The sequence below is a fragment of the Leptopilina heterotoma genome, unplaced genomic scaffold, assembly GCF_015476425.1.
Source record: "Leptopilina heterotoma isolate Lh14 unplaced genomic scaffold, ASM1547642v1 Lhet_325, whole genome shotgun sequence".
Lineage (NCBI taxonomy): Eukaryota > Metazoa > Arthropoda > Insecta > Hymenoptera > Figitidae > Leptopilina > Leptopilina heterotoma.
The window spans coordinates 1476000-1502635 of NW_025111019.1; the positions used below are offsets into that span (position 1 = coordinate 1476000).

Sequence of the window (26636 nt, forward strand, 5' to 3'; positions counted from 1 at the left end):
GTTGTTGATTGTATTTTTTGTTTTATTTATTTATTTTTTTAATTTATGTTGGTTTTTTATTTTTCTATTATTTTTTATATTTTTCGTTTCAGTTGTTTTTTTTGTTTATTATTTTTTAGTTTTTTTTTTATTTATTTCTGTTTTTCTATTTTTTTTTTTGCTTTGCATTGTTTTATTTTTAGTTTTCTTTCGTTTCTTTTTTTCTACTTTTTCCTGATTTCTTTATTTTTTGCTTTTCCATTCTTCTATTGTTTGGTCTTTTTTATTTTTTGTCAGTTTTTCTTTTTTTTTCTATTTTTTAAATGTTTATTTATTGTTCTCTAGTTTGTTCCTATTTTCTATTTTTTTATTTGTCTTTTCCTATTTTTTTATAATTTTTATTTTCCTATTTTTAAATATATTATTATTATTATTATTATTATTATTATTATTATTATTATTATTATTAATTAATTAATTCGTTTATTTGTTTTTTCTTGATTTCGTTTAAATTTTTTTATTCTTTTTTCTTTTATTTTTTTATGTTTCGTGTTTTTTTTCGCTTTTGTTCAGATTTTTTTTTTGTGTTAGTTGGTTTTTTAATTTTTGTTTTGCTTGTTTTTTTGTATTTTTTTCTATTCTTCTTTGGTTTTCTTTTTTCTATTTTTTTTAGTTTTCTTTTTTTTGAATATTTTCTTTTATTTTTTTCATTGTTTTTAAATATTTTTTTATTTAATTTTTTTTGTTTTTGATTTTCTTTAATTCTTCTATTGTTTTTTTGTTCCATTTTTGTTTTATTTTGTTTTATCTATTTTTCTTTTTTTGTTTTGTTCTATTCTTCGATTTTTGTTTTGTTTTTTAGTTTGTTTATTGTTCTTTTGTTTTTTGTTCTACTATTTGTTTTAGTTTTTTTTTATTTTTTGTTTTTTTCCATTTTTCTTTTGGTTGTTTTGTTCTTTTTTGGCTTTTGTTTTTATTTGTTTTATTTATTTTTGTTCTTTCTTTTGTTTTTTACTTTTTATTTATTTTTTGTTTTTCTTTTGTATTTTATTTTTTATTTGTTTATTTCTTTTGTTTTTCTTTTAGTTTTTATTTGTTTATTTCTTTTGTTTTTCTTTTAGTTTTTATTTGTTTATTTCTTTTGTTTTTTTGTATTTTAGTTTTTATTTGTTTATTTCTTTTGTTTTTTTTTGTATTTTAGTTTTTATTTGTTTATTTATTTTTTTTGCTTTTATTTGTTTTTTCTTTTTATTTATCTTCCTCTTTTTCTTCTTTTTATTTGTTTTTTTTAATCCTTCCTTCTTTCTATTTCAATAAATGAAAAGTTAATTAATCGAATATTTTTTCTGTCTCCCTAAGGAGAGAAGTCATAAAACTGAAAGAAAAACGAAAAAAAGAGAAAGAGAAGAAGAGAATAATGTTAAAAATAAAGAAAAAAAAATGAAGTATGGAAAATGGAATATGTTAAAAAAGAGAGAGTGAATAGGAGTGGAGAGGGGGGGGGGGAAGGAAGGAATTTTCTCTCAGTGATGGATTTTATATATCACAAGGTGAAAAAAATTTCAATTCAAATTGTCCCCGAATCATTAGGTTTTCAAATCGAGATTCACTAGTCAGGGTAAATAGAATTTTTTTTTCAAGGATGAGTGAGCTTCTTTAAATTAAATCTCTCTCTCTCTCTCTCTTTATCCCTCCCTCTCTTTTTTATTTCTCTTTTACTTCCTTTAAAAAAAAGTTTGTCTCCTTAAAAAAAGGAGCTTTTGCCTCTTCAAAAAAAGCTTCTGACTCTTTAAAAAAAACTTCTGTATCTTTAAAAGAAAGCTTATCTCTTTAAAAAAAAGCTTCTGGACCCTTAATAAAAAGCTTCCATATCTCTTTTGCCAAAAAGTTCTTTTTTTTGTAGAAAATGATAAAAAATTAATAATTAAATGGAAAATGGAAAAATTGAAAATTTTTATTTAACATTAAAAGCAGAAGAGAATTTAATATAATTATTTTTTATGTATACGAATGAATGAAGTAAATAAATATGAAATTTTTAACTAATTCCCCCCCCCTCTTCTTTTATTCTGTTGCAGATCAAATGAACGACGTTTGCAAAAATCATTTTCTAAGGGATCTCTACAGGAAAATCGATGGCGCCGTACTCACATCGCAAAACGAGAGAAATCTCGATTGTGCAATTACATTTCAAACGCACAGTATTCTTCAAAGATTTATGCTCAGGTTCGATCGACTACAACTCGATTGCAACGATCATCTCTATATTTATGATGGAGCGCATGCCGTTGGAACTTTTAAGGTAATTTTTCCACAAAAATTTTATTACCCTACTTGCAAAATTAAAAAAAAAATGGAAAAGATCCCCCCTCCCCTTCCTCACTAAATGAATAAATTTTTCTTGAGGGTGGAGGGGAGGGGAAAAATTTAGTTGTACATTGAAAGTTTTCTTGAATATTATACTCGGGGGAGAGTGGAGTGGGGGAAAGGGGGTTTGAAGAAAAGTTTGCTCTCGCATGACATTAGAAAGTGTATATGCCCAAAACGGTGCTTTAATCCACCTTTTTCTTATCTCAAAAGAAATTCTCCTTTGAGCTTTTTGGATTCGAGAGAATGTTTGCTCTGGGCGAAGAGAATTGCTTCAAGCCCCTTATATATATACATATCGTAGCGATGATAATCTAGCCTCCGAGGCACAGTTTAATCTCTGCCTTTCCGGTTGTACAAAAAAAAAAATTACCTAGAAATAATATTTTTACTCTTAATTATTGACAATTTTTTTGGAAATTCCGAAAGGAAACGTTTAAGAACACTTTATAGGAAGCTTGCAGGGAAATCTCGGGAAAATATTCAATTTTTAATAACTTTAGGGAAGCTTGCAATGAAAATTCTCAAGAAAATTTCAGTGGAAGTTTTGATAGAAATTTCCAGGCTTTAGATTAACTCCTGTTAATAATAGTGATGCTCTTGATGATAATATTGCTGATAAAACTAGTGATGATGATAAAGATAATGATTTTGATGAAGCTAATGATGTTGATAAAGCTAACAATGCTGACAATGATAGTGATGCAGATAAAGTTAATGATGCTGATAATGATGATAGTCATGCTAATAATTATGAGGATGAAGATAATAAAGCTAATGATGCTAATAATATTAATCGTAATGCTGATAATGATGATGATAATGATGCTGATAAATCTAATGATGCTGATACTGATAGTGATGCTGATAGTAATGATGCTAATGATAATAGTGATGCTGATAATGATGCTGATGACTATAGTGATGCTAATGATGATAGTCATGCTAATAATCATGAAGATGAAGCTAATAATGTTAAAAAAGTTAATGATGTTGTCAATGATAGTGATGTTGATGAAGCTAATGATGCTGATAATGATATTGATGCTAATTATGCTAATGATGATAGTAATGCTGATAAAGCTAATGATGCTGATAATGATATTGATGCTAATGATTATAACGATGTTGATAAAGCTAATAATGCTAATAAAATTAATGATGCTGTTAATGATAGTGATGTTGATAAAGCTAATGATGCTGTTAATAATAATAATAATAGTAATGCTGATAATGATGATGATAGTGATGGTGATGCTGATACTGATAGTGATGCTGATAACGATAGTGATGCTAATAATGATAGTAATGCTGATGACAATAATGACGCTGATAGTGATGGTGATGCTAATGATGATATTGATGCTGTTAAATCTAATAATGCTAATAATGTTAATGATGCTGTTAATGACAGTGATGTTGATAAAGCTAATGTTGCTGTTAATAATAATAATAATAGTAATGCTGATAATGATGATGATAGTGATGGTGATGCTGATACTGATAGTGATGCTGATAACGATAGTGATGCTAATAATGATAGTAATGCTGATGACAATAATGACGCTGATAGTGATGGTGATGCTAATGATGATATTGATGCTGTTAAATCTAATAATGCTAATAATGTTAATGATGCTGTTAATGACAGTGATGTTGATAAAGCTAATGTTGCTGTTAATAATAATAATAATAGTAATGCTGATAATGATGATGATAGTGATGGTGATGCTGATACTGATAGTGATGCTGATAACGATAGTGATGCTAATAATGATAGTAATGCTGATGACAATAATGACGCTGATAGTGATGGTGATGCTAATGATGATATTGATGCTGTTAAATCTAATAATGCTAATAATGTTAATGATGCTGTTAATGACAGTGATGTTGATAAAGCTAATGTTGCTGTTAATGATAGTAATGCTGATGACAATAATGACGCTGATAGTGATGGTGATGCTAATGATGATATTGATGCTGTTAAATCTTATAATGCTAATAAAGTTAATGATGCTGTTAATGACAGTGATGTTGATAAAGCTAATGATGCTGATAATGATAATGATAGTTATGGTAATAATGATATTAATGCTGATAAAGCTAATGATGTTGACAATGCTAATGCTGCTGATAATTATAGTAAAACTTGTAATGATAGTGATAATAAATAATAATGTTCAATTTTTGATGAATTTAGAAAAGCTTTCAAAGAAATCTCTAAAGAATATTTCAGTGGAAGCTTTGATAGAAATTTCCAGGCTCTTGGTTAACGTTTATTGTTTTAAAAAAGATAATAATTTCTTTTACTCGGAACAGAAATAACTGTTCGAGAATAGAAAAAAAAATGAGAGGGTGTAAATTTTTAAAATTCTACTCACTGTGCTGTTGGCATTGATTGGAACTATATACATGAAAGACACCTAGGAGAAGCTGCGTGTTGAAAACTTGCTCCATTAATCAAGATTCGTTTCTTTTTTGAACTTCAATTCAACTTTTCTCTCTCGAATCTTTCTCTTCTTTTTTCTCCTCTTTCTCTCTCTCTTTCTCCTTTTTTTCCTTTTCCTCTAGATTTGCTACTAATTTCTGAAAAGCATCATAAGAATTTTGAAATATTATCGAGAATTCCTCAGGAGAAGAGAATGATTTTTTTTTCTAACTTTTATAAGACAGTGATGGAGAAAAAAAAGAGTGGAATGTTGAAGAAGTACGAAAATAGAGAGAGAGAAAGAGGAAGAAGTGCGGAAATAGAGACAGAAAGAGGAAGAAGGGAGGACAAGGAGAAATAGAGAGAATCAAAAACAGAAGCAAAACGATAAAGGACAGAAATAGATAGAAAATAAAAAACAGAAGAAAAAAGATAAAGGACAGAAATAGTGAGAGAGGGGAAGTGGAGGGTAAAAACTAGAAAGAGCCTGAGAGGTGCGATTTTGAGTGTGATGGTGCACAACGTGGATTATCAAGAAGACTCATACAGTTACGTTAACATATCCACTTTACAGACATAAAGCCAAGAGAGTAATGCAATTTTGCATAATGGCGCGGGGATAACTTTGCTCTTTTTTATGGAGCCGCTTAATGGCCCGCTAAGCACCGTTTTTATTACACTTTTCTCAAACTATGCGCCGAGAAGGGTGCACACCTCTTCCCCAAAAAAAGAAGAATGGAAATACCACCGAGAGGCTAAGAAACAAAATCCAATTCGCTTTTTTCTCCTTTTTGGTACGTGTATAACTCAAAACTGTTCACTGTGTCTACTGCCTCCAAACATCTTTTTTGTAGAATTAGTATTTAAATTACTATACCCAATTCAATCAGGATTCTTTGAACGAAAACCGTTGCCAAGTAATAACCATAGTTTACAATAGTAACTACTTAGCAATGATTTATATTGTGATGATGACGATGATGTTAATGATGATAGGAATACTGATAATTATAGTGATTATAATGATAAGGATGATTGCTGATAATGATAGTGATGCTAATGATGATAGTAACCCTAATGATGATAATGTTGCTGATAATGATAGTGATGCTGATGATAATAATAATACTGATGTTAATGATGCAGTTAATGTTAATGATTCTGACAATGATACTGATAAAGTTAATAATGCTAATGAAGCTAATGATGCTGATAATGATAATGATGCTAATAAAGTCATTAATGCTGATAAAGCTGATGATGCTGATAATGATAGTGATGCTAATAATGATAATGTTGTTGATAAAGCTATTGATGCTGATAATGATAGTGAAGCTGATGGTAATAATGATACTGATGCTAATGCTAATGAAGCTGTTAAAATTAATGATGTTGACAATGATAGTAATGCTGATGATAATAATACTACTGATGCTAATGATGCTGACAATGATAGTACTGCTAATAATACTGATAAAGTAATTAATACTAATGAAGGTAATGATGCTGATAATGCTAATGATGCTAATAAAGCTAATGATGCTAATGAAGCTAATGATGCTGATAATGATAGTGATTCTAATGATGATAATGTTGTTAATAAAACTAATCATGCTGATAATGATAGTGAAGCTGATGGTAATAATGATACTGATGCTAATGATGCTGTTAAAGTTAATGATGCTGACAATGATAGTAATTCTAATGATACTGATATAGTTAATAATGCTGATGAAGCTAATGATACTGATAATGATAGTGATGCTAATGATGATAGTAATGCTAATGATGATAATGTTGCTGATAATGATAGTGATGCTAATGATGATAGTAATGCTAGTGACAATGATGCTGACAATGATAGTGAAGCTGATGGTAATAATGATACTGATGCTAATGATGCTGTTAAAGTTAATGATTCTGACAATGATAGTAATGCTAATGATACTGATAAAGTTAATAATGCTGATAAAGCTAATGATACTGATAATGATAGTGATGCTAATGATGATAGTAATGCTAATGATGATAATGTTGCTGATAATGATAGTGATGCTAATGATAATAATAATACTGATGTTAATGATGCTGTTAAAGTTAATGATGCTGGCAATGATAGTAATGCTGCTAATGATAGTGATAATAAACAAAAAGATGCTAATAATGATGAGGATGTTAATAATAGTGATACTAATAATGATGAAAATGGTTTTGACAATGATGCTAATAATAAAGAACATGGTACTGACAGTGCTGCTAATAATGACGATGATAAAGATACTGATAATGATGATAATGAAGATAATAATAACGATGATGATAATGACGATAATGATGCTGTTAATGATAGTGTTGCGAATAATGATGGTGATAATGATCAGCATAATAATGAAGAGAAAGATTATGATAATGATAATAATGAAGATGATAATAATGATAGTGGAAAGTTGCCTGCAGATTGTATCTGCACACAGCACACTCGGTAATTACAAAGGTTGTATTTCAAATGAAAGGTTCCCGATGATAGAATACACTAAATGGTTGTTAGCAGTTTCTAGTTTACAGCTACTAAATCAATGGTTGTTCACAACTTGAAACATGCGGATTAAACTTTTACCTTGTATCTTTTAGATGATAGATACGTTGAGCGTATAGTTTAAAATTTACCAACACATAGTACACTTTATTTATAGTTCATAATTACGGTTCTTTAAATTAATTTTTGATCTAAAATTTTCTATTGTCAAGAGACAAAAACAACGTTTGCAAAACAGATAGAAAAAGAGCATTAGAAAACAAGAGTGAGAAGAGAATAGCTAAACTAAAATTGATTTTCATGTTTAGTGACATTAGAAACATGCTTGAGGGAATAGGATAGTAGATGAGGGATAGTAGAAAAGATTAAAGATAGTAGGAGAGAAATTGCAGTTAATATTGAGGAGGAAATAACGTTAATTCTAAGAAGCAAGTGAAGCATAATTTTCAAGATAATTAAGTCATTTGTAAGAAACATTTTCATCTAAAATGATGATGGTGGGATATTAATCATAGATATCAGTTTCACGAGTGGGAGGTAAGAAAATAACTTGGGGGAATATGTACAGTAACGATAACGGGCAAGAGCCGTGGTGTCCCATAAATTCGCTGAACTTAACAAAGTAACACTTACGATAATTACCAAGGTACTCTGTAATACGAGAGCACTATACTATATGCTTGTTGCAAACTAAGGAAATTTTACTTCGACCCAAAAGTAACTTTCCTCCAATAGCATCTCCTTCTCTCTCTCTATGTCTCTCTTTCTCACCCTCTCTCCTCTCTTTTTTTCCCTTTCCTTACTCTCTTTTTTTCTTGGTTGTTTAATTTTTTCTTCTTCTCTTTTTAGTTCTGCAGAAACTATAGCAGAGAAAAAGTTTTTCTGTTCTGCTAATTCTAGAAACTCGTTATTATCATCAGCAATATAATTCCCAACTTCAACATCATCATCATCATGATTGTTAGCATCATCCTAATCATTATCATCAATGGCATTAACATTTCTAGCATCATCTTTATCATAATCACTATCATTAGTAGCATCATCTTCATCATGATCACTATCATTAGTAGCAACATTATCATCATTAGCATTACTATCATCATTAGCATCATTATTAACTTTATCAGCACCATTAGCATTACTATCATTGTCAGCATCATTAACTTTAATAGCATCATTAGCTTTATCAACATCATTAGCTTTATTAGTATCATTATCAGCATTATTACCATTGTCAGCATCACTATTATCATCATCATCATCATCATCATCATCATCATCAGATTTATCAGCATCATTATCATCATCAGAATCATTAGCTTTATCAGCATCATTAGCTTTATCAGCTTCATCATCATAATTATTGGCATGACTATTATCATTAGCATTACTATAATTATCGGCATCATTAGTTTTATCAGCTTCAGTATCACTATCAGAATTATTATCGTCGTCAGCATCACTATTATTATCATTATCATTAGCTTTATCAGCGTCATTATCATCATCAGAATCACTATCATTATCAGAATCATTAGCTTTAACAACATTATTATCATCATCAGTATCACCATCATGAACAGAATCATTAGCTTTATCAGCATCATCTTCATAATTATTAGCATCACTATCAGCATCATCCGCATTACTATCATTATCAGCATAATTATCATCATCAACGGTACCATTACTAGCATCAACCTTATCATTATCAGCATTAATTTATTCACTATCATTATCATCATTAGCATCACTATCATTAACAATATCATTAGTTTTATTAGCATCATTATCATCATCAGCATCATTATCATTATCGGTATCATTATCACTGTCATTAATAGCATCATCCTCATCATTATCAACATCATTAGCTTTATCAGCATCATTATCATTGTTTTGGTACCAACTGGAACCATTTTGGTACCAACTGGTACCATTTTTGTGTCAACTTGAACCAATTTGGTATCAGTTTTAATACCAATTACGGTTTAAAGAATAAACTGATAATTCAATTTGAACCAAGAGAATTGCAAGCAGATAATCTGAATTAGCAGGAGACGTGGGACAATTCAGTCGCATTCAGCATACAATATCGGGGGCAAAATTGTACACAAGCATGTATGTAGAACACAAACACAAAATCCGTGTGAGTAAATGGAGAATATTAATTCTGCCTTTTCCATAGTGCGACATCGCTTTTCAGAGACGTGTATCTAATCAGCTCGTGCTATCTCCTGGCTTCGTCGTCGTTGCGTCGTCCGCGTTCACGTTTTCCTTCCGCCGTGCACCGCCGTCGTCGTCGAGTTGCTTTTCGTATTTGCAAGCACAAAAGGCCTCGTTTGCATCAGCCGGGGCAAATAAGTGTATATACATAACGGAAAATTCTCTCTCTCTCTCTCTTTCTCCCTCACTGCGTGTACAACACAACGAAGGGAATTTTCTCCTAGTAGACGAATTCAATTCAATTATTATCGATTTTAATCTCGTTTTACAAATCGCACATTTCAGAAAAGGAGAATTGAAAAGCGTACGGTAGATTAAGAAATTTTCGATTTGAATTCGTTTATTCCATTTTTATTAACTGAAAACTAATTTTTTCACTAGTTTTGTAATTTTTATCACTTCTACTAAAACTAGCGACTTCCGTAAAGTCTCGAAATGGATTCTAAAGCGTACATTACAAGACCATCTACGCGTAACAGTAAAAAAATACACAATTCTGAGAAAAGTGGGGAAAGAAGTTATGAAAATACATTTTATTTATGTTTATCCCGACTTTTCACAAAATCCTTACGTGATAGATAATTTTACGATACGGGATCGTGTTCAACGACCAAAAATACATAGAAAACGACTCCCATGTCAAAATAACGAAAAAAAAATTTTTTTTTGAGTTTATACCCCCACTTTTTTCAAAAATCCTTTTTTTATCTTGTACAGACAAAAAAAATTTTCTTTTTTTTCTTATTTTTGATATTGGAGTGGTTTTCAATGTATTTTTGCCTTCTGAACACGATGCCAAGTTCCAAAATTGTTTATCACGTGAGGATTTTGAGAAAAGTGAGGGGGAAAAATAAAAATATATTTTTCTTTTGACATGGGAGTCGTCTTCAATGTATTTTTGTCCACTAAACACGATCCAGGGTTTAAAAATTGCCTAGCACGTCAAAATTAAAAAAAAATGGGAATAAGGACAAAAAAACAGTTTAATTGGGTCTTTAACCCCACTTTTCTCAAAAAACTTTAGTTTTTTTGGTCTTGCGCAAATTGTTCTTAAATTCTACGTTACAAATTTTAATTTAAGATCATTTTGAAGTAATTTCCTATGTATGTTCGTCCGCTGTAAACGATACCGAATGTTAAAATTTTTTAGTTTTTCAAAATTTTGGGAAAAGTGGGGGTAAAGAAATCAAAAAACTTTTTTTTTTGTTATTTTGATATGGGAGTCGTTTTCAATGTACTTTTATCTTCTGAATACGATCCCAGCTTCGAAAATTGTCTATCACTTCAACATTTTGAGAAAAGTGGGGGTAAAAATGAAAAAAAAACTTTTTTTTGATTATTTTTGTCATGGGAGTCGTTTTCAATGTAATTTTGTCTTTTGAAAACGATGCCGGATCTAAAAATTGTCTAGTATGTCAGGATTTTGAGAAAAGTTGGGGGGACATACCGAAAAAACATGATTTTTAGGGTATTTTTAAGATATTCTTTCTATTTAACTGCTTACTTTGCTAGAAACTTCAAGGTGGTCTTAAATTAACTTGATATGTATACTTTGCGACCCATATGATCCAGGCCAAAAAAAATATTAAAGTTTTTTGAAAAAAGAGGGGGTAAAAGTCAAAATAAATTTTTTTTTTTTTATTTTTGATATTGGAGTAGTTTTTAATGTATTCTTGCCTTCTGAACACGATGACAGGTTCAAAAATTGTACATCACATCAAAATTTTGTAAAAAGTGGGGGTAAAAGTCAAAATAAATTTTTTTTTGCCTTTTTTTGTCATGGTAGTCGTTTTCAATGTATTTTTGCCCTCTGAACACGATACAAACTTTTAAAATTGCCTAGAACGTCAGGACTTAAAGAAAAGTGGAAGTATCTGGAATATTATCGTAAACAATTATAATATTATAAAATTTTGAAGTCATAAATATTATACATTGGCTATAAAGAAAATTTTACTGAGAAAGATAGTAATTTCTTTCTTTTATTTTTGCATGGTAGAAAAAATATCCAAATTGATGATGAGTTACTGGCTGACATTCGCAGAACTGAATATCATATTGAAATGTCGATTGTAATAATGGGGGATATTGGAAAACAATAATTCTCATATCTGAAAGGTATAGGAGGTTGGACAATGCGAACATTATGGAATTCATACGATTCTACAACACAGCTACGTTTAAAGTTATCGAATTGGATATTTGTCAATGAGAAATGTTTCTTATTTTAAAAGCAAAGAGGATTTTTTTTTCGCTGGAAAAAATGAAAAAAAAAATTAATAGCAAAAAAATTAGTAAACGTTTCAAAAATGGTAGAAGTAGTAAAAAAAATGAGAAAAAATATACAAATTAGTAAAATTAGTAAGAAAATTAGTAAATGTATCAAATTAGCAAAATTTAGTAAAAATATTAGTAAAAGCAACAAGAAATTAGTTAAAGAGTCAAAAATTAGTAAAATTAGCAAAAGTAGCATGAAAAGACTGTAAATTTTCATAATTAGCCAATTTCTATCTATTTAAATAAATTTTTTCTAGAATTTGTTATTATAAATTATGCAAAAATAATTGTGACAGCCGGGATTGTCAATTAATATTCTGTTTGGTGTGTATTCCCTCTGGAAATATAGGAAACGAAGTGAGTTTCTTTCTAATCTTAGTTGAGAGAGAAATGAAAGACCGGAAGAAGCGACAGACTGTTTAGAATGGAAAATAAGAAAGTGCAAGTATATAGTGCACACACATCCTTTGCCCGGATGGAAAATGCACGTTGGCTTTTGTTCAACTCACACGCGTCGGTTTTTGAAAGCACCTTCCGGAAGAAGCTCTTACGTTTATCATAATTGCATCTCGTGGTTTATCCCCCTCTCTCTAACCACCAGCTCCTCACTTTTGCGAAACCAAACTCTTTGCTTTTGACAAGAGTTTCTATACACGAAAATTAGTGAACAATATTTTCGAAAACAGTTAAATATCGAAATTAATACAAAGAAAAACCGTTTTTTGGGCCTTTTTTCTCATTTTTCTCACAATATTGACGTGATAGATAATTTCGCAACTTGGCATCGTGTTCGGAAGGCAAAATTACATTGAAAACGACTCCCATGACAAAAATAATCAAAAAAAAGTTTTTTTTTCATTTTTACCCCCACTTTTCTCAAAATGTTGAAGTGATAGACAATTTTCGAAGCTGGGATCGTATTCAGAAGGCAAAAGTACATTGAAAACGACTCCAATATCAAAAATAACAAAAAAAAGAAAAATTTTTTTTTGCCTGTACAAGATAAATAAAGGATTTTTGAAAAAAGTGGGGGTAAAAACTAAGAAAAAAATTTTTTTTTTGATATTTTGACATGGGAGTCGTTTTCAATGTATTTTTGGTCACTGAATACGATTCTGTATCCTAAAATTGTCTATCACGTCAGGATTTTGAGAAAAGTGGGGGTAAAGACACAAATAACGTGTTTTTTTGTCTTTAATTACAATTTTTTTTAAATTCTTACGTTTTAGACCACTTTTGAACCCAGGATCGTGTTTAGTGGACAAAAATACATTGAAAACAGCTCCAACATAAAAAATAACAAAAGTCGAAAATTTCAGAACTGTGTAAAATGAAGTCTTCCTTTTTTTTGTAAAAAGAGGAAATTTTTGAACAAAGAGGAGATTTTTTTTTGTAAATAAGGGAAATAACTCTTTTGTTCTCCTGTTTCAGGTGGATTTGTCCTGCAAGAGTACAGAATTATCTGTAAATGCACTATATACAAGGACGAACTTTGTGACGTTAAAATATGTGACAGACGCCTGGGGAACGGACACGAATGGCTTTAGACTAGTCATCAGTGCCATCAAGGATCCCAGTGAGTATACACCACCTCTCCTCTACTTTCATCTACCGGAGTTAATTAATCACATTTCTATTAATTAACGTCGGGACGATTTTGTGGCCATCCTCTCTCACTCTCTCTCTCTTTCTATATACATATATAGAGAGAGAGGGCAATTTTGGTCTTGCCCGTCGTCTTTGATCCAGTCTCACATTACCTAAAATCCGATCCACCTAGTGATTAAATTTACCCAGCATCTGGGATTCAAGATTTTCCTCTGCTTCCTTGGGTGAAATGGGTTTATGTCCAAGTAAATAAAAATAAAGGGGGTAATTTGTGTACAGTATCTTTATCTAAATTAAGAAATGTTCTTTTTTGGGAATTTTACCCCTTTCTTCCCCTTCTACGTTATTTATAGACTCTTTGCTCTTTTTTTACATAACAGGCTTCGCACTCTTCTACTAAAACCTACTATTTAATACTTTTTTTACGTTATGCTACTATTTGGCTACTATTTTGGATTTGAGCCACAAAAAGCTACTATTTCTGTTTTTTTTTTTTTGAGAATTTACACTAATTTAAATTCGCTAACACTAGAAATTAAAAAACTTCTCAAAAATTATAGTCTCAAATTCTTTAAAACGATTCAATTAGTTTCCAAAAATATTAAAAATTCATCAATATCTAGTATTTTCATAAAATTTCACCAAAAAATTTAAATTATTTAAAATAAAATTTTCCTAATATTTATTATATTTCGAAAAAATAAATTATTTAAAACAATTATTTTTTATATAATTTTACAGGAATTTCTCTAAAAATTTAATTTCAATTCATCAAAAAATCAATTATTTAAAAAAATCGTTTTTTTAAAATTCTTTGAAAGAATTCAATTATAAAACAGAATTTTTCACAAGAATTAAATTATTTTTAAATATTTTAATAAAATTGTTCGAAAGAAATCAATTATTTTAAATACAATTTAAATTAAATATTTTTTCAAATAATTCAATTATTCTTTTAGATTTTAATAAAATTCTTCCCAAGAATTCAATTATTTAGATATAAATAATTCTTCAAAAGAATTCAATTATTTCGAAAAATAACAAAATCATTCTTGAAAATTCAATTATTTTGAGAAACTTTAATAAAATCCTTTGAAAAATTCAATTATTTTTATAAATAACAATATTCATCAGAAGAATTCAATTTATTTAAAAGTAATTAATTTTTTTTAATTTTAAATTAATTAATTTTTTTTCTTTTTTTAAAGTAATTAATTAATTTTTTTTATTTTTATTTTTTTTTTAATTAATTTTTTAAATATTTTTTTTTTAATATTTAATTAAAATTAATTAATTTTTTTTTTTTTTTTTTTTTTTTTGGAAATCCAATTATTTTAAAACATTCTAATAAAAATGTTCACAAGAATTCAATTAGTTTCAAATATTAATAAAATTTATTACTGAATTTATTTTATAACTAATTTCAAAAATTAAAAAAAAAATTTGCAAAAATTCAATTATTTTCATTTTTTAAAAATTATCCTTTAAACTTTAATTATCAAATATAAATAATAAAATTATTCTGCAAAATTCAATTATTTTCAAAAATTTTAATAAAATACCTGGCAAAATTTCAATTATTTTCAAAAAGTTTAATAAAATATTTTTCATGGAAATTCAATTTTTAAAAAAAAGTTTTGATAAAATTCTAAGCAAAAATTTAATTATTATTTTCATAAATAATAAAACTCATCGAAGAATTTAAATTATTTTTAATACTATTTTAAATTAATTAATTAAAAAAATTCAGTTATTTTCAAAAATAAAGTTTTCCACAAAAATTCAAATATTTTCATAAATAACAAAATTCAATTATTTACAAAAGTAATAAATTTTTTCTTGGAAATTCAATTATTTTAAAATTTTTTAATAAAATCATTTGCAAGAATTCAATTATTTTCAAAAATAATAAAATGCTTTTTGGAAATTCAATTATTTTCAAAAAAAAATTCAAGATAATGCAACACAGACATTAAATTTTTGTCAAAAATTTTAATAAAATTCTTTGTAAAATTCAATTATTTTTAAAAACTTTTCGCAATTCAATGATTTTTAATATCTACTATTTTCATTAAATTTCCAAACAGAATTCAAATAATTAAAAAATTTTCTGTAAAAATCTTCGTAAGAATTCAATTATTTTCATGAATTATAAAAATTTCTCTGGAATTCAATTATTGAAATTATAATTTGTATAAAATTACTCGAAAGAAATAAATTATTAAAAAGTTTTTTATAAAATTCTTCGCAAGAATTAAATTATTTTCTATAAATATTTAAATTCTTTATGATGAATAATAAAATTCGTTGCGCAGGAATTAAATTTGTTAGCAGTGTAGGATAAGAAAGAAGTTAATATTTTTGATGAAAATTAGGAAAAAGTCTGAAAAATAAAAAATAGATATGGAATTTTTGTCAGTTTTGAAAAATGTCTAAAACTATTATTTTTATCCTCAAGTTTATTTTTTCGGTAGCTACTTTTTCACTATAATACACTTTTTTCAGTTTATGTAAGCTATTTTTTCCTCCTTTTTTAAAATAAGTTTTTTAAAATTAGTTTTTTAAAATTATCGACTGCAAAGTCTGACATAATTTAAAATTCCTTTTGAAATGTTTTTTTTTCCGGAAATTGGAAATTAAAATAAAGCCAATTGTATTTGTTTTTTTCCTCTTCCTTTTTTCTTTTGGAGCGCTAATTACTCGGAGTGATTAATTGATATCGGGACTAGCGCAGCATCGAAGTACGTGACCAAACGTTTTGTTCTGACGGATCGATTCGGCGACTGGCTATATAGAAGTGTCAGTTGATTTTTACCTAATCTCTGTGTTCCAATTTGCTCGATTCATTAATTGAACGGAAGCAAATTAATATTAATTCGGAGATTTTTTTTTTTAATTTCCGTTTTTGTTATACAATTATATAACAAATATAAGTATATATAAGAATAAAAAAATCGTGTCATTCTGAAGTAGAATTTTTTTGTTCTATAAGAAAATTTAAATTTTTTCGGGGGTTTATAGATTACGGGGTTTATAAATTAGGGTTTTATTTTAAAATAAGGGGGTTTTATAAATTTAGGGGCTTATAGATTAGAAAATCTGTAAGTTTGGAGTTTTATAGATTAGGATTTTGTATAGATTTGAAGGTTTATAGATAAGGGGTTTAAATAGATTTGGGAGTTTATAAATTTAGGGGTTTATAGATTAGGGTTTTATATAGATTTGGGGGTTAATAGTCTAGGGGTTTATAGATTAGGGGTTTATATAGATTTGGGGTTTATAGTCTAGGAGTTTATAAATTTAGGGGGTTTATAGATTAGGGGTTTATATAGATTTGGGGTTTATAGATTAGGGAATTTTTAAATTTGGAGGTTTATAGATTAGGGTTTTATATAGATTTGGGGTTTATAGTCTAGGGGTTAATAGATTAGGGAATTTTTAAATTTGGAGGTTTATAGATTAGGGTTTTATGTAGATTTGGGGGTTTATAGATTAGGGGTTTATATATATTCAGGGGTTTACAGATTAGGGTTTTGTATAGATTTGGGGGTTTATAGTCTAGGAGGTTATAAATTTGGGGGTTTATAGATTAGGGTTTTATGTAGATCTGGGGGTTTATAGATTTGGGGTTTTATATAGATTTGGGGGTTTTATAGTCTAGGGATTTATATATTTTTGGGGTTTATATAGATTTGGAAGTTAATAGTCTAGGGGTTTATAGATTAGGGGTTTATATAGATTTGGGGTTTATAGTCTAGGAGTTTATAGATTTGGGGGTTTATAGATTAGGGGTTTATATAGATTTAGGGTTTATAGATTTGGGGTTTATAGATTTGGGGGTTTATAGATTAGGGTTTTATATATATTTGGGGGTTAATAGTCTAGGGGTTTATAGATTAGGGGTTTATATAGATTTAGGGGTTTATAGTCTAGGAGTTTATAGATTTGGGGGTTTATAGATTAGGGGTTTATATAGATTTGGGGGTTTATAGATTAGGGTTTTATATAGATTTGGGGGTTAATAGTCTAGGGGTTTATATAGATTTAGGGGTTTATAGTTTGGGGGTTTATAGATTAGGGTTTTATATATATTTGGGGGTTTATATAGATTTAGGGGTTTATAGTCTAGGGGTTTATATAGATTTAGGGGTTTATAGTCTGGGGGTTTATATAGATTAGGGAATTTATAAATTTGGGGGTTTAAGATAAGGGTTTTATATAGATTTGGGGATTTATAAATTAGGGTTTTATATAGATTTGGAGGTTTATAGTCTAGGTGTTTATAGATTGGGGGATTATAGTCTAGGTGTTTATAGATTTTAATGGTTTATAAATTCGGGGTTTATACAGATTTGGGTGTTTATAAATGAGGGAAAGGGAAATAGATAGAATTTTCCCCTAAAACTACAAAATTCCGTCATTGTCAGATGACAGTGGGGTGAGATGACAATTGGCCGAATTCGCCCCCTGCGAGAGAGACAGATCATCCGAACCCGCCAGTATGTCTGTAATAATTTTACAAAAGCTTCTGTTTACTACAATGTGTGTGTAGCGGTCGAAATGTGTATTGTGCTCGTCTGAGTGTTTCTGCATGGAAGTCTGGGTGATGTATTACCGGGCATTCATCCTTTATTCCCTGTGTATACCAACTACATTCTGTCGGTTATTACGCCAAGCTGGTTATTCTGCTCACATATACCTACGGAGTGGAGGGTGGCATGGTGGAATATAGTCGATGGAAAATCCACGATGTAGAGAAGGAGAAAGAGAAAGGGAACGAAGAAGGAGAATCAAAATGTGAAAACCACGATCGTTAATATACTGAGCTAGCTGCTACTGCATTGCTTTTCATCCTGGGTACCCACTACTCTACATTCTTCCAAATGCCGAAAAACTATCACTCACTTTTCCAAATTAGTTTTTTCATTTTTCTTTTTCTGTTTTTTCAAAACACTTTTCTTTCTTTGTATTCTTTATCTTTTCTTTTTCTTCTACCAATTGTTTTTCTTCTTCTTTTTTGACATTTCTTTCTTTTATTCTACTTCTTTCTCTTCTTTTACTTCTTCTTTTTCTTCTTCTACTTCTTCTTTCTCTTCTTTTACTTCTTCTTTTTCGTCTTCTACTTCTTTCTCTTCTTTTACTTCTTCTTTCTCTTTTTTTACGTTTTCTTATTTCTCTTCTTCTACCTCTTTTTCTACATTTTCTTTCCTTTTTGCTTTTACCTCATTTTTTCCTTCTTCTCCATTTAGAGAGCCTCTCTCATATATAAACCACCAAATTTATAAATCCCTCGAATCTGTAAACCCCTTTCGCTATAAACCCGATAATCTATAAACCCCTAATCCTTAAACCCCTTAATCTATAAACCACTAAGAATTAAGATATTTATATATATATACGTCGCACTCGATAATTAATTTTTATTAACTAGTTTTCAAACCCGAAAAGTGGTGAAAAAGTAGTAAAAAAGTAACTATCGAAAAATTAAACTTGACGACCAAAAAAACTCGTTTTAGACACTTCACAAAACTGACAAAAATTCCATTCCATATTTTAATTTTCCCGACTTTTTTCTAATTTTCATCAAAAATATTTACTTCTTTCTTATCCTATACACTGCTAACAAATTGAATTCCTGCGCAACGAATTTTATTATTCATCAAAGATTTTAAATATTTATAGAAAATAATTTAATTTTTCCGAAGAATTTTATAAAAAAAATTTTTAATAATTTATTTCTATCGACTAATTTTATGCAAATTATAATTTCAATAATTGAATTCCAGAGAAATTTTTATTATTCATGAAAATAATTTAATTCTTACGAAAATTTTTACAGAAAATTTTTTATAATTCATTGAATTCTGTTTGGAAATTTAATAAAAATAGTATATAGATATTGAAAATCATTGAATTGCGAAAAGTTTTGAAAAATAATTAAATTTTACAAAGAATTTTATTAAAACTTTTGGGAATAATTGGATGTCTGTGTGGTATTTTATTAAATTTTTTTTAATGTAATTGAATTTTAAAAAGCATTTTATTATTTATGAAAATAATTCAATTCTTGCCAACGATTTTATTTAGAATTTTTTAAAATAATTGAATTTCCAAGAAGAAATTTATTATTATTGAAAATAATTGAATTTTTGTCATGAATATTGTTATTTTTTTTTGAAAATAATTGAAATTTGCAAAGAATTTTATTAAAATCCCTCAAAATAATTGAATTTTCGGGAATAATTTTGTTATACTTATCAAAATAATTGAATTTTTTCGAAGAATTATTTATGTAAATAATTGAATTCTTGGAAAGAATTTTATAAAAGTCTAAAAGAATATTTGAATTAATTAAAAAATAATTGAATTAAAATTGTATTTCAAATAATTGATTTCTTTCGAACAATTTTATTATAATATTTGAAAATAATTGAAAACCTGTCAAAAATTTTAATATTCTTAAAAATAATTGAATTTTTACACAGAATTTTAAAGACTTTTTTTTTTAAATAATTGATTTTTTCGAGAAATTGAAATTAAATTTTTTCGAATAATTACTTTTTTTTGGAGCAATTTCTGTAAAGTTGTAATAAAAATAACTAAATTTCTGAGAAGAATTTTATTTTTTATAAAAAAAATTGAATTATTGCGAGAAATGTTTAAAAAGAATTGAATTTTAGTGAAAAATTTTTTTATTTTTGAAAATAATTGAATTTTTCGTGAGAATTTTATAAAAATTGTTTTAAATAATGAATTTTTTTTCGAAATATAATAAATATTATGAAAATTTTATTTTAAATAATTGAATTCTTCTGGATAATTTTATTTGTGAAAATAATTGAATTTTTCGATTAAATAATTTGAAATCCTATTAAAAATAATTGAAATTCTTCGATGAGTTTTATTTTTTATTTATGAAAATAATTAAATTCTTGCTTAGAAATTTATGAAATTTTTTTTTTAAAAAATTGAATTTCCATAAAAAATGTTATTATTAGTGAAAGTAATTGAATTATTGTGATTGTATTAAAAATTTTGTTAAATAATTAATTTTTTCAAAATCTTTTTGAAGTTGCTATTCTAAATTAATTGAATTGCAATGGAAAATTTATTATTTATGAAAATAATTGAATTTTGGATAAATTTTACTTTTTTAATATATAATTGAATTGATTTGCGAAATTTGATGAAAATACTAGAAATTGAAAATAGAATTTTGAATATTTTTCAAAAATACCTAATTGAATCATTTCAAAGAATTTGAGACTAGAATTTTTAAAGAAGTTTTTTAATTTCCAGTATTAGCGAATTTAAAGTAGTGGAAATTCTCAAAAAACAGAAATAGTAGCTTTTAGTGGCTCAAATCTAAAAAAAGAACCCAAATAGTAACAAATAGTAGAAAAAGTAGTAAATAGTAGATTTTAGTAGATGAGTATAAGTGCAAAGCCTTTATTTATAAAATATAACATATTTTTCGCATATTCAGGACTTATCCCACTGATGAGAAAATCGATGGGCAAGCAAATATTTTTTCACCCAAAGAATGAGAAGAGCGAGTGAGAGAGGGAGATTTATTTTCGTCAAACTGTCCTAGAAATGGTTTTTCTCGGAAGGTGAAGAGAGGTGGGAGGAGGGGTGGGGGGGGGGGGGTGATGGGGCTTATATAAAACCAGCTTTGGGATGCATCGTTGTATATATATGCGATCAGAGGAAATTCTGGTGACGAATAAAAAAAATGGGGAAAAAAGAAAGAAGGAAAAAGAAAAGTTGACCGCGATATGGCGACATACGAAATCGATATGCGGGTGGGTTGCAGTCGTCGAAGATGGCGCGTATATTGAAAGTGTGTGGGTGTTTGTGTGTGTGTATGTCCTTTCGACGACGACGACGATCTGAAATTGAAATCGGAAAGAAAACAAAAAAAAATATTGAAAAAAATAAAGAAAAAGAAGAAAGAGAAAGAGGAGGAAAATGGAAAAAGAAAACAAGATGCGAGAAAAATAGGAAAAACTTGAAGAGTTAGGAAGAGAAAAAGAAATGAATGTGTATATGCAAAAAGAGGCGCGCGGATATATACAAGAGGAGCGAACCGGGCGGAAGTTGAATGCGACATATGAATCACAATTTTTCCGACGCGACGTGTTCCTTCAGAAGATGCTCGCTCGGAAGTGGAATATGTATATAAATTTTGGAAACAATTGCTCAATTTCAGGTTTTCTTTTTCTTTTTATTTTCTCTTACTTTTTCGTTCTGTTCCTGCTTCTTCTGTTTCCTTTTTTTTTTTTTTTTTAATATTTTCGAATTTTTTTTTCTCTTTAACCTGTTGTTCTAGAGACTTCCATGAAGTCTTAAATTGTACTTTGAAACGTACACTACGAGACAATCTAGGCATAAGAGCAAAAAAATAGAGAATTTTGAGAAAAATGGGTAAAAAGGACCAGAAAATACATTTTTTTAAATGTTTATTCCTACTTTTCTCAAAATCGTGACGCGATAGACAATTTTAGGTTCCGGTATCGTATTCAGCGTCCAAAAATACATTGAAAACGACTCCCATATCGAAAATAACAAAAAAAAATTTTTTTTGGCTTTTACCCCCACTTTTTTCAAAAAATTTTTTATATTTTTGGTCCTGCGCAAAGGATCTTAAAGTACATTACAAGTTTTAATTTAAGACTTTATTGGAGTGATATCCTATGTATTTTCGTCCACTAAAGACGATCCTATGACTCAAAATTTGTTAACTCGTCAAAATTTAAAAAAAAGTGGGGTAATTAACTCAAAAATTTTTTTTTTCGTTATTTTCGACATGGGAGTGGTTTTCAATGTATTTTTGGACGCTGAATACGATGCAGTGGGTCAAAATTGACAGAAACTTTAGGACTTCGAGAAAAATGGGAAAAAAGAAAAAAAATGTGTTTCTTGAAGGTTTTTAGGATATTTTTTTGGTTTAGCTTTTTAATTACAGAGGGTATCAAGTAAATAAAGGTTGTAGACGGCAAATTTCTTCAATTCAATAAATAAAAGCAAATTCTATTTATTATAAATGGACGATGGATAATGGGAAATTCTTTTTCCACGGGTAAGATTTTTTTATTCTTTTTTTTCGTAACACTGTTGTAATCTCTTTGCTATCTAGAGCGATATTAAAAAAGTTTCGGTCAAAGCTATTAAATTCTCGTCTGAATCGTTTCGCTCTCTTTCTCTCTCTCTCTTTTTCTCTCGCTTCTTTTTCCATGTCAAGGAGAGTGAAAAAATCACAATATACCGAATTGTTATGTTTGAAAAAAGAAGAAAAGAAAAAAAGAAGGAAGGAGGAGAAAATGAATTTTGAGGAAAAATTATAAACGATTTGCCCGGCAGTTTGTTTCCATAAATATTTTTCCTTATTCTATTTTTGAATATTATTTCTAAAAAGTAATTTTCGAAAGGCAATTCAGCGAACATAAAAATAGATTTTATGCAGAGTACATGCTTAAGGGTTTTCGTTTAAAGTTCAGCGGGGCGAGTGCGGTTTGAAGCAGTGGTTCGCGTTACGGAAGCATCATGCAAATGCATAAACGCATTATTTGCTCGTACAAACTGCTCTCGAATTCTAACCGTGTGAGTTCTCTCTCTCTCTCTCTCTCTCTCTCTCTCTCTCTCTCTCTCTCTCTCTCTCTCTCTCTCTCTCTCTCTCTCTCTCTCTCTCTCTCTCTCTCTCTGTATGAGAATCATCCATATGGAAATTACCCCCTTTTCGCTCTCGCACCCCAGGCCAATACCACCCCCGTGTGCCAACTCACCCCATTTTGCTTCTTCTTGCGCTCTTGTACACATATATGTGCACTAATTCTCTTTGGAGGCTGCACTCTCTCTCCGAACAAAACTCTCACCCTGACACACACTCTAATCTACTTTGTCTCCCTCCATGTACACTTCTTACCACCTTTCTGCTACATTTAACCTTAAAAAAGTGCTGCCAGCTCTTCTCTCTTTTCTCTTTCCTCTCCAGCGAGTATACACACGACTTGATTACCCTTTCGGTTGTACTTTACTGCCAACATCACCACTACTAGTAGTACTACTAGTATAACTCCTTGTACTAGTAATAATAATAATACTGCTACTAGTACTATTACCAATATCACTTCTTTCAATAGTAACAATGCTAATACTAATACAACTACTTCAACTACTATTACTAATACCACTACTAGTAATAGTACTAATACCACTACTAGTACTAGTACTAGTAACATCACTAGTACTGGTAACACTAACAGTACTGTTACCAGTACCACTACTGGTACTATTACAACTACTAGTAGCTATTAACTACTATTATTACTAGTAACACTACTAGTAACTATTATTACTAGTAACACTACTAGTAACTATTATTACTAGTAACACTACTAGTAGTATTATTAATTTATAGTTTCTAGTAACAATATCAGTAGTATTACTAGTAATATTACTTTTACTATCACTACTAGTAGTATTACTATCACTACTAGTAGTATTACTATCACTACTAGTAGTATTACTATCACTAATAGTAGTATTACTAATTACTAGTTACTAGTAACAATACTAGTAGTATTACTAGTAATACTACACTACTTTCATTATCACTATTACCACTATTACTAGTAACACTACTTTGACTAGTTTTTCTACTAGTAATTTTACTAGTATCACTACTACTATTACTATTAGAATTAATATCACTACATATACTACTCGTACTAGTATTACTATTACTACTAGCACTAATAGTACTGCTGACACTACTAGTGCTAATAGGAGTTCTAGTATCCATTGATATTACTAGTACTACTATGACAGGCTTCGCACTCGTCTACTAAAACCTACTACTTACTACTTTTTTACCTTGTGCTACTATTTCGGTACTTTTTTCGATTTCAGCCACAAAAAGCTGCTACTTCTGTTTTTTTTAGATTTTCCACTACTTTAAATTCGCTAATACTAGAAATCAAAAAACTTCTCAAAAATTATAGTCTCAAATTCTTTAAAACGATTCAATTATTTTTATAAAATATCCAATTATTTTATTTGAAAGCTACTTTTTCAAAATTAATTATCGAGTGAAAAGTCTGTTGTTAGTACTATAACTATACTAATAGTGATAGTGATAATTATAGTGATTAGGGTGGGGTTAAAGATTAGGAAAAGAAAATAAGAAGTAGAAGAGGAAAAATATGAGATATTAATAAAAATTTATATACAGCAAAAAGAAGGAATAAGAGTTTTTATCCTCTTCTTAAATTGTGATTGATAATTATTGGAATAGTGATGGTGGAAATTTTGAGAAACGGGAATTTGATTGGTTTAGATTATTTAACTGTAGACTACATTATCCGTTAGCGTGGCTGTGGCATATTAGGAGAAGGTTTGCGTGTGGTGGGCCATTTCGATGCACACGAAGGTAGAGAGAGAGAGAGAGTAAGGCGACCCGATTACGATAATGGCGTCGATGACGATGCTAACAGCGCTAATGACGCTAATGACGACAATTGTGCACTTCCGTCACACGCCGTAAAAGGGACGACATATTGTTTCATTAGACCGCTTACAGGGGCGAGAATTTCAGACTCGAATGCCTTCCACCATATTTCATTCGAATTGCACTTTTCGTCATTCCGCAACTCGGGGCTAATTTCGACAAACTTCCGCTGACGCTGTCACTATATTGCTGTCACTGCTTTCACTATCTTTATCACTATCACTACAACTATCATTATTACTATTACTATCACCATCACTATTATTACAACTACTATCACTATTATTACTATCACTACTACTATCACTACTATCACTATCACTATCACTATCACTATCACTATCACTATCACTATCACTATCACTATCACTATCACTATCACTATCACTATCACTATCACTATCACTATCACTATCACTATCACTATCACTATCACTATCACTATCACTATCACTATCACTATCACTATCACTATCACTATCACTATCACTATCACTATCACTATCACTATCACTATCACTATCACTATCACTATCACTATCACTATCACTATCACTATCACTATCACTATCACTATCACTATCACTATCACTATCACTATCACTATCACTATCACTATCACTATCACTATCACTATCACTATCACTATCACTATCACTATCACTATCACTATCACTATCACTAACACTATTATTATTATTACTATTATTATTACTACTACTATCAGGGACCATTCAAGTATTACGTAAGCATTTAAGAAGGAGGGGGGTCTACCTATTGCTTATTTCCATTAGAAAAAATGTCGCTAATGCATATAAAAAATCTTACATATGGGAGGGGGGTCTAAAAACCTGAAAAATATTCTTACGTAATACTTGAATGGCCCCTCACTATTATTATCACTATTACTATCACTATGACTATCACTGTCGCTATTATTACTATCATTATTATTCCTATCACTATCACAACTACATCACTATTATTACTATCACTTCCCTTTACTTCCACTATTACTATCACTATGACTATCACTGTCGCTATTATTACTATCACTTTTACTACTACTATCACTATCATAACTATATAACTATCATAACTATATACTATTATTATTACTATTACTACTATCACTATTACTACTATCACTATTATTACTATCACTATTACTATCATCATTATTATTATTATTACTACTACTATCACTATTATTATCACTATTACTATCACTATTATTACTATCACTACTACTATTACTACGACTATCACTGTCGCTATTATTACTATCACTTTTACTACTACTATCACTATTATTACTACCACTATTATTACTATTACTATTCTTACTGTCACTATTACTAATATCAGTATTATTACTATCAGTATTACTATCAGTATTACTATCACTTTTATTACTATCACTATTATTATTATTACTATCAGTTTTACTATTACTATTACTATTACAGTCGCTATTACTATCACTAATCTATAAACCCCCGAATTTATAAACCCCTAGTTTATAGACATCCTAATCTTTAAAAAAAAGCAAAAGAGAAAAAAATATAAATGGACACAAATAATTAGCTTTATTTTTGATTAAAAAAACAAAATAGAACAAAAACACTTGTCTCTAAATTTAAAATTGTTATAGTGCTTTGTGTGTGTGCCCATATTGGGCGAATGGGAGACTAATGTTT

At 28.9% G+C, this 26636-nt stretch overlaps 2 protein-coding genes across 2 annotated transcripts; one reads left to right on the forward strand and one right to left on the reverse strand.

Moving 5' to 3' along the window:
* The first annotated feature begins 2062 nt into the window (after positions 1-2062).
* On the forward strand, positions 2063-7412 carry LOC122504897 (serine-aspartate repeat-containing protein I-like). Its single transcript, XM_043616220.1, has 4 exons — positions 2063-2281; positions 2901-4500; positions 5792-7259; positions 7409-7412. The coding sequence occupies exons 1-4, from the start codon at positions 2063-2065 to the stop codon at positions 7410-7412; spliced, it is 3291 nt and encodes a 1096-aa protein (XP_043472155.1).
* An 873-nt stretch (positions 7413-8285) lies between these two features.
* On the reverse strand, positions 8286-26610 carry LOC122504898 (serine-aspartate repeat-containing protein F-like). Its single transcript, XM_043616221.1, has 5 exons — positions 26594-26610; positions 26037-26294; positions 24894-25085; positions 9081-9246; positions 8286-9017 (listed from the first exon to the last, which is right to left on the reverse strand). Exons 1-5 carry the CDS (start codon positions 26608-26610, stop codon positions 8286-8288), a joined length of 1365 nt encoding a protein of 454 aa, XP_043472156.1.
* Positions 26611-26636: the final 26 nt, after the last annotated feature.

What these genes read in the sequence shown, in the direction of transcription:
- LOC122504897 (XM_043616220.1), top strand. Translation starts at nt 2,063, where the DNA reads ATGAACGACGTTTGCAAAAATCATTTTCTAAGGGATCTCTACAGGAAA. An exon ending in ATGCCGTTGGAACTTTTAAG is followed by an intron (nt 2,282 to 2,900) that starts GTAATTTTTCCA and finishes AAGTTTTGATAG; the next exon opens with AAATTTCCAGGCTTTAGATT. An exon ending in TGATAATTATAGTAAAACTT is followed by an intron (nt 4,501 to 5,791) that starts GTAATGATAGTG and finishes TGATAATTATAG; the next exon opens with TGATTATAATGATAAGGATG.
- LOC122504898 (XM_043616221.1), bottom strand. An exon ending in AGTAATAATAATAGTATATA is followed by an intron (nt 25,086 to 26,036) that starts GTTATGATAGTT and finishes TGTCGAAATTAG; the next exon opens with CCCCGAGTTGCGGAATGACG. An exon ending in TCGTCATCGACGCCATTATC is followed by an intron (nt 9,247 to 24,893) that starts GTAATCGGGTCG and finishes AAATGGTACCAG; the next exon opens with TTGGTACCAAAATGGTTCCA.